The sequence below is a fragment of the Opisthorchis viverrini genome, assembly GCF_000715545.1.
Source record: "Opisthorchis viverrini unplaced genomic scaffold opera_v5_25, whole genome shotgun sequence".
In the NCBI taxonomy this organism is placed as follows: Eukaryota; Metazoa; Platyhelminthes; class Trematoda; order Opisthorchiida; family Opisthorchiidae; genus Opisthorchis; species Opisthorchis viverrini.
The window spans coordinates 1,512,185-1,521,109 of NW_008751681.1; the positions used below are offsets into that span (position 1 = coordinate 1,512,185).

At 48.0% G+C, this 8,925-nt stretch overlaps 1 protein-coding gene across 1 annotated transcript in view; it reads left to right on the top strand.

Moving 5' to 3' along the window:
• T265_12935 (hypothetical protein) overlaps window positions 1-8,925 on the top strand; it is a gene marked incomplete at both ends in the record, with an annotated part of 15,954 nt that continues 7,029 nt past the window's right edge. The window contains one exon of the mRNA XM_009166369.1: window positions 1-503. Coding sequence (XP_009164633.1) covers window positions 131-503 — 373 coding nt within the window. The remainder of the gene's footprint in view (window positions 504-8,925) is intronic.

Genomic DNA, 8,925 nt, shown 5'->3' on the forward strand with positions numbered 1-8,925 from the left:
TGCGTTCGCACGCTGCCCTTGGCTGTGGGCGGGCGCATGGCGTCGTCGGTTTTACTGATTTGAGTCGCACACTCCATGCGTTAAGGAGGCTAACTTGTCTCTCGGAGATCTCCTTTATCCACTATATTCTATGAGCTTCACTGGAGCAAATGTGAAGCTGTCAACTTTGAATGGACATCTTATCTGTGGACTCTGTGGAGGGTACCTCATTGATGCGACCGTGTTGACAGAATGTGTCCACGTATTTTGTCGTAGCTGCATCGTCAAATACCTCACTGAGCACAAAGTGTGTCCTCTGTGTCAAAGCTTGATACAGGAGACGAGACCCGGCCATGCACTTCGACCTGATACTGTACTGCAACGTGTTGTGTATAAGCTTGTACCCGGTTTATTAAAGACCGAAATGCAACGGCTGACGGAGTTCTGCTCGTCAATGTCGGCCTCGGAAACAATGCAAAGTACACAGGCGTCTGAAAACGAATACTCTCTTGGGACATCCACGGGTGAGTTGGTTCCCTGTATTGTAGCTCCACTTCGGTGTCATTGACCGAGATAGTTGCGTTTTATTGGATGTGAGTGAGGGACAGTTTACTGTCTCTACAGGGATTCGTGTCGTCACAAATAGGATGGAATCTAGTAGTTTTTGATTGAAGACGTTTTTTTCTTCTTGCTGCTTTTGCCCGTAACGAGGCAATTAGAAAAGGATTTTTCGGTTGTACGACGGGCACTTCCTTCAAAGAATGTGTCCAACACCAGAAGCTGCGTTGGTTGAGACATGTGTTGTGTATGCCCACCCATCGTTTACCGAAGAGGGTTCTGTTTCCCATGCCAAATTCAGAGTGATTCAGGCAGAGAGGTGGCCAACCCTTGTTGCTGGCACGGGGTCCGAAAGACAACGTGAAATATTTGGGTGCTCTCGGTGCTGCTCGTTTTCCAGGTCCACGTGATCCTCACTGCACCTGGTCGGAGACGCTACAAGACATGGCTGCCAACCCACGTCAGTGGCGTTCTTGTTGTTAGTTTCTATCCAGATCGCTTGAGTGAGTGTGGAGGTATACGCACCTCGGAATGATTGTAGTAAGCTAGCACTAAGTCCCTTCCCCGTCCACCTTTATTCTTTTTCTAACAATAAGCCTTTCAAATAAATCATGGTTGTACGGCAGCGAAGCATCTGTGTTGAACACTGATGTCGTGCTGTCGATGATGATGTTGTCATGCCCCGTTATGCGTCCTTCCTGGTTCAACGTTAGCGTCCAACGGTTGCCTGAGCAGAAATAGCTCCGTTTCACTTCTGTTTCGATGTTCGGTGTAAGGCTGATCCTGTCTAAATTTGCGTGCTCTGGCAATACCCTAGCCTACCTACAACTAAAAACTGCTCACGTCGACCGTCCCGTGGTACCATTAGCCGGGTCGTCTTACTTGCTGCGTACAGTAAGGTGGGTAAGCGAAAACGTACTATCGCTGACGTATGCTTTCTTCCTCTTGTATGTATTCATTTTTCTCCTCACTCCGTTTCTAGTGACATCCCCGTAGACTCATTCTTAAGCACTGACAAGTACGTTCGCTACCCACTGCCGCTAGCTTGAAGATGTACGGCTGACTTGGTCACAACGGTCACAGACTTCTAAATCATCCTTCAAACTTCGACGCCCAGTTTATTTGGCAGCCTGTAATGTATTCTGAGACAGGCCGGACAGCAGACTGTTGTGGCATATACGCTGGACCTGTTTTCTATTGATATATGCTCTCCGTTTTAAACGAGAATCCAGGACCCCAGTACAGTTGTTAAGGTCACGTCCCCAGCTGTATCCTCGAGCTCGAGGCTGTGCACTTCTGATGATTGATCCGAAAATCGCTGCCTCTGATTCTGTTGGTGTTAGCATTGTTCTAAGTTACCGAGTTGAAATATCTCTGATGTGGTGGTTACCCGTCCCTTTTGTGCGGTTCGTTTGCCACGTCCGTTAGAGTATCCCGTATACGCACCGACGGTAGCTACCTGCTCATTGTATCTGCTTACACACATACTAGCAATCAAAGAGAGCTTTGCGACGCTTTTAGCTCCTGATTTCGGTGGGCTAAGCGGACAGATGTTGTAGTTGCCGCGGGTATGAATGTGCAAGAAGGTAGACTTAGCGCTGCTGAGGCCCAATGGCGTGGTCGTCTGACACTGGAATCGAAGCACGTAGACGGTGGTGAATGTCTGCCGCAGTTATATGTTACCAGACTGAAGTACTAACTTCCTAAACAACACCGGCCGCTAGGTCACATGGTGCTCCCCCCCCCCCCCCCCCCGCAAGCTAACCTTTAACGCAGACCACATCGCCATTAACGGTAGGTGGTGTGCGTCTATTACTGACAGTCGCTCGTTCTGGAACTTCTATGTATATATGGATCGCGCCTCGTCGCGCTTTTCAGGGCGCTCAAAATACGCACACACCGCACAGGGACTAAGAAGCTCTTGGATCCTGATTTGAAGCGAGTCTATCAGAACCGCGCACTGAAGTCCCGCTCGGACAAGATGTCTCCTGATGTTGATGACGCGGTGCCCACCAACAAATCAGTCCCGAATTCAAATAGACCACATCGTTCAGATGTAGCATCCTTTCGGTGCCTAGCTGACATGCTATCCACAACACCGAGGGTCGATCACTGCCTGACGCTTCTTGTGGAACACCAGCGTAGACTCCTACCGTGCAATTATGCGCTGCCATTTTTGATTGCGCTTTTCAGGTCTACGCAAAACGCGCCCACTTCGCTTAGCGACTGAGAAGCTAATGGACCCAGAAATCAAACGAAACTTTCAGAAACAGCCCCTCGAATGCAGGACGGTGAGATGTCGGATATTAACGGCGATTGGCAACCCATATCCAAAAGGCTACTCGGAGCTTGATCTTGCGTTTGTGGTACAACCCAGCCATTCTCGTCCTAACATTGGATCTCTGATTCGATTTGCTGAAGGCTCGGTGACAGATTCCTCCTGGACGCAATCACAACTCAACCCGACGCATCATCTGACCCCAGCTCAAACTGAGTGTCCTTGCAGACCACGAAGCTTGGTGGACCCAAAAGACTGAAGAAATGGAAAAGGCGAAAATGTTGTGAAAACCTACAGACTGTTCCACCTGATTCGTTCGACTGGTCCTCCAATTGGCAAACCTACCAGGGACTCTCTAATATCTGGCAGAGCGGAACGTCTGAACCGATGGGAACTACTTCGAAGAGCAATTCGATTGGCCACCTGATACATCCAATCCGGGCTGCCGGCCCTTAACAGAAATGAATGAATATGGAGTCCCCCTCAGCCTCAGAAGTATCCGAGTGTATATGTGTACACAAACGTCCTCGTGCTGTTGGCTACGACGGCCTGCCACCTGTCCTGTTTAAGGATAGTGGCGAATTCCTCAGTCAGTGCTGTCTAGCCTATTTGTGTCTATCTGGGAAAAACACCGTTCCAGATGACTTGCGTTGGTCGCTAGTAGTGCCCATTTTTGAAAGGAGCATTCACAGTGAATATGGTAACCACAGAGGTGTTAGTTTTATTCCCGTCGTAACAAAACTTGTTTCACTGATTCTTCATCGTCTTACTGTGGCACACGAATCCCTACTGCAAGTAATCATGCTACGAAGCGGTTTGGTGGTAAAGTTGTGCTGTCCTCTGCGACAGGGGTGTGAAGGCAGTAAGATGTTTCACCCAGGTGACTAGCCCATATTCATAGAGGCGGTGATGCTGCCTTTCAGGGAAGGACGGGCTAGAAAAGGTCGGCCCTGAAAACCTCACACTCGAATTGCCCAACATTTGATCGTCACCACCGCGCATCATTCAATACGGTCAAAATACATTTAAAGCCAAAGAGTCCGTTCTAAAGGCACGTGCTGCGCGAAGCCGCATCGGGAGTGAGTCATCATTATCACCGACAGCATGACATCAGTGTTAACACTGATGCTTTGCTACCGTTTGAGTGGAGTGAGACAGTAATGTCTTACCCCTTTCGCCTTCGGGTTAGGTCATCCCCCTGCAGTCAAGTAAGTCGGACTATTGAGTCACCGGCTCCGGGCTGGGTCCCCAGACAAAACCCTACTGTCCACTACCTCGTGAGTCAGACTTTTAAGTTAGAGGCTAGGGGCAGGGTATCCGAAAAAAACCGTACATCCTTCCACTGTCTTGCGGTCACACTTGTGTCAAAGGCTCAAGGTGGGATATCTCAAACAAAACTCCATCAGCCTGGATAACCGGAAATTATCATTTGCCCACACATTTCTATGGCAACCGATGTCCCTCCCCAACTCATTCCCACCATGCAAACGAACGTTGCTGTTGGGACCGTCCTGCAGAAAATTTGGAACGAAAACAGATTACCAGCCGAATGGAGCACCTCGACAGTCATCCCAGTTTTCAAAAAGGGGAGCAAGGGCGTCATGTGAAAACCATCGTGGTATCAGCATGGTATCCGTCGCATCTAAGGTGCTCTCTGGCATTATTTTGCACAGGCTGATAGGTTATCGGGAGAGATAAACTCTTAAGAATCAAGCTGGGTTGCGCCATGGTCGAGGATGCATCCACTGTATATTACCTTGAGACAAATTCTTGAACAGCGCCACTATTTCAGACATCCCACGTTGGTTGTTTTTATGGATTTGAAAGCTGCTTTTGATTCTATCGGTCGTCAGTAACTTAAGCAGTGTCTGGCGATCAAAGATGTCCATTCCAAATTTCTCTCCCTTATGAGGGCAAAGTAAGTTAACTCCTATGGGCGCGTACGAGTATACGGGGAGCTCTCACCGGAGTTCTCCACTTCCACTGGTGTAAGACAAGGTTGTCCTCTTTCCCCTTTCCTCTTCAACTTTATTATTGTTATACTGCTTGAAATTTATCTGCCTGTCTCTGAAATCTTGGGAGTCGAAATGCTCCCAGGACGTTCCCTCACATACATTGAGTATGCAGACAACATTGCTCTCCTTAGTTCAGATCCTTCCCAAATACAAACGGATTTTAAATACCCAAATAACTCTGCCGCACGGTTTGGCATTCGCTTCACACCTGCAAGTGTAAACTGCTGCTACGAGACTAGGTGGAATCAAGCCACAATGCTTTCAGGTGAGCTGTATAGGTTCCGGTGGACTGGCTGGAAATGAGATTACTTCTCGAATCAGGAAGGCCGGGGCAGCTTTTGCCAACCTCCGACACCTATGACACCGACGTTACTTTAGTTTGTCTGTCAAGTGAAGAGTTGAAACTGCGGTGTTACGATCCATACTGCTTTATGAATCAGAGACGTGGCCCATACGCGCAGGAGACGTATAGAATATTTCAGTGTTTCACCATCGACGTCTCCAAAGCATTGGTCAGATATGATGGGAATATCCTATTAGTAATGCTGACGTATGCCAGATGGTCTTAGGAAGAAGGAACTCTCCCGCGATAGATGAATTAATCACGCCTCGTAGGTTATGCTGGTTAGGAAATGTACTTTGCATGCCAGAAGACCGTCTGCCTCTCATATCTCTTTTCTCCCAGCCCTGTGCTTAGTAGAAGCTACAGAGGTGGACAATGTATGATCTGCCAACGAAATATGAAAACACTAACCAATAACCTTAGTCGGGTTGACATCTGTCACCCCTTCCCCCCGGATGGTGACCCTTGGACTCAACTCACCAATGGCTAATGACACTGGCAGAAATGGTCCAGTCGCGCAGTCAATGACGCTCGTGCATCAAAGCTATCGCCTTCAATGCGTAGCTACCCAATTTTTGAAAAAACTGAACATATGCTTTGCTTATGCTCCACACTCCCGTTTTCCGGTAATCGAAACTGTAGCAGCTGTAACCAGTATGCCCAGGATACACGGATTATAGCTGATAAATTGAATTGATTGAATTGAAACCTTGCTGGGCCACTCGACTGTCAATTATCTAACCGATGGACCTTATGCCCCGGCTGCATGTTAACAATAAACAAAACAACACCTAAATCCACGTGATATTTTCTACATAGAATATTCTAACGTACGTACCCTATGTCAAACTGGCAAACAGGCCATGCTCGCTGACACCTTATACTCCCTTAATACCGATTTATGCTGTCTTAAAAACAAGCATTCAGACCCGTGAGTGATTATGCACCTCAAAACGGCAACAACGAACTTATCTCGTTCACTATTCTCTGTGTCTGGTGATCCAGAAGCGACGACTCGTGGAATATATGGCATGGGATTTGCATCCATCCCCGGAGCTGAACGTGCTGTGCCGGATTGGATTCCAGTGAGCAGTCGTTTTGCGCCGTCTGGTTATCCAGTTCAGTCGAGCTGAATGCACCTCGGCGTAAGTCCGTTTGTGGCATCGGTTTATGCCGCAACGGACTGCAGCTCTGATGCTGAGAAGGATACTTTGGTCAAGCAAAAATCTTTGATATTGCGATCCTTACGGGCGAGATGGCCCAAGTGATTAGAGCACGAATTTACTGACCGGAAGGTCCGTGGTTCGAATCCGCCCCCCGCCACTCGACTTCCTCTGTCTAGGCTTGGGCAACCTGGCACTATCCCAGCCCTCGTGCTTCCTTCGGGTGGCATGGCAGCTAGGCACCGGAAGGGTGCTACAGCTGAACGCTTTCTTTCTTTCCTTACGGGTGACTGAATGTCTGAGCTCCTTGGAATCGCATTCAGACAGTCGATTTGGAGTTGATGCTCGTTGCACAGACAACGGAGATCGACTCCTTTAGTTGTGTGCCAATCCTAAACTGTTTCTGGCAATTGCGAACTTTCACCATTAACGTTTGCTTCGCGTAACCTGGCGTCCACCAACTGCAAATCAACCGTGGACCAGTTGGATCAGGTGGCCCTCAACCACCAGTGGAGGTCTGTAGCCCAAGACTGTCGTTCCATCTGGGGCACACAACTTGATTCCGATCACAAAATGGTGCGTGTACATCTGACAATTCGTTTTTTCCTAGGTTCTCGCAAGTCAGCGAGAATCATGCCGCTCCACCATCTTCGACCAACAACCGTAACTCAACAGTACCGATCTGAGCTAGCCCAACAACCCTCCTAAGTATACCCATAGTGGACTGATAGCAACCACGTGGATGGAGCATGGTAAAATGTGAAAGGAGCCACGCTAGCAGCTTTCAGTGCTATTTGTCCGATTTCTCCGGTTCAACCACAAGCACACTGGATGTCGTCAAGATCGATAGTTTTGATTGATGCCGGTAAATCCAGCTGGTGAGAAGTACGACTGTGCACGCAACTCCATCAAACGCCAAATAATGGATGGCTTAAGGAAACAACAAAAGTTATGGCGAATATGGAAAGCTCGGGTGATAGATAATGCTTTTGCTACCGGAAACAGCCGTGCCCTACTAATACGATTGACTGACCCGAAGAAAACAACGGTCAGCGAAACGATAAGTGGAAAAAATTGATCATTAATCAACTCGCAAAAACATCGACGGGAAGATGGGCCAAACCCTTCAAATAATAGATTAGCTGGCTTTCTGAAACACAGCCTTTGGAGAAGGTGCATACGAGCGGATAGAATGTAAACCTCGATCGCCCGTCAGAAGAGATAAAGTACGAAATATCCTATCTGAAACTTGAGAAAGTAGCAGGACCGGCCGGTCCGTTCCAGCCCTCTCCACAGAAGCCGGAGAATCCTTGGTGGCCTGACGAAGCTTATCGGTGCGATATGGAGTGAAGTAATTGTCTGGAGAGTGTGACATGTCGACAGTTATTTCTGTCTTCAAAAAGGGTACGCGGGCGCTGTGTGAAAACCACAGTGGCATCAGCGTATTAGCTGTGGCTTCGAAAGTGCTCTTTGGTCTTATCCTTCGAAGGTTGACTGAACACAGGAACAAACAGATCCGTGAAAACCAAGCTGGGTTCCGTCCTGCAGGAGGATGTTTCGATCATATCTTCACTCTCCGGAAAATTCTGGAACAGCGACACTACTTCAAGCAACCGACAATGGTTGTGTTCCTTGATCCGGAGACTGCCTTTGACTCTGTGGACCTTTGACACTGTTGAGCAGTGTACCCTATGAATTCTTGACCCTCCTTAAGGCACTGTACGCCAACTCCCGCGGACTTGTGAAGGAATCTCTTGCCTGAGTCCACCACATGAAGTTGTGTCAGGCAGGGCTGTCTGCTTTTAACTCTCCTATTCATTTTTGTCCTTGATTCGACTATTAAAGATTCACTATCCGCCTCTAATACCTGTGGGGTAGAAGTTCTCCCACGGTGTCCGCTCACCAATATCGAGTACACAGAAGATATTGCTCTTTTGGGGTCTAATGGCGTCGTAATGCAAACATTATTAAATGGTCTAAATAATCCTTCCTAACGGTTTGGCATGCGCTTCACCTCTGCAAACTGTCAAGTGCTACTGCAAGAATGGGTAGGCTCGAACCCTAGTCTCACGCTTGCGGATGAGCCGCTTGGGGTAGTGAGACGTTTAGAAAGAGTCCGAGAGCTAGTTAGGAAAGAGTCCAAGTTTTCGAGGATAAGCAACGTTTTGCTTGTATAAGAACAAGCGTACATGAGCTGAAATGTACATACAAACGTTCAGTGAGAGTATATATGGTAAGTGTAAGAATAAGCACACAAAAATCATGACATTCACCCCGACAGTGTTTGAATAGGCACATATGAGCTGACGTAGACAGGAAGTGATGTACTGAATCAAGCTTCTATGTTCCTCAAACTATAAGGATGGATGCGTCGCTGTTGTTCTAGAATCCCAGGATAACTCGGTTGGTGTTCGGAGGACGGTACAGAAGAAGATTCAGATGCTTGAAAGCTATCGGGCTGACGTCCGGTTAGTTCAGTCGTATCTGGGTGTTCGGTATCCTCGTTGGATTCAGACAGATTGTGAACATTGTCAGTTGTATTCTGAACCGCTGGGGCTAGACGGCGAAGGGACACGGTTTCGACTCTTC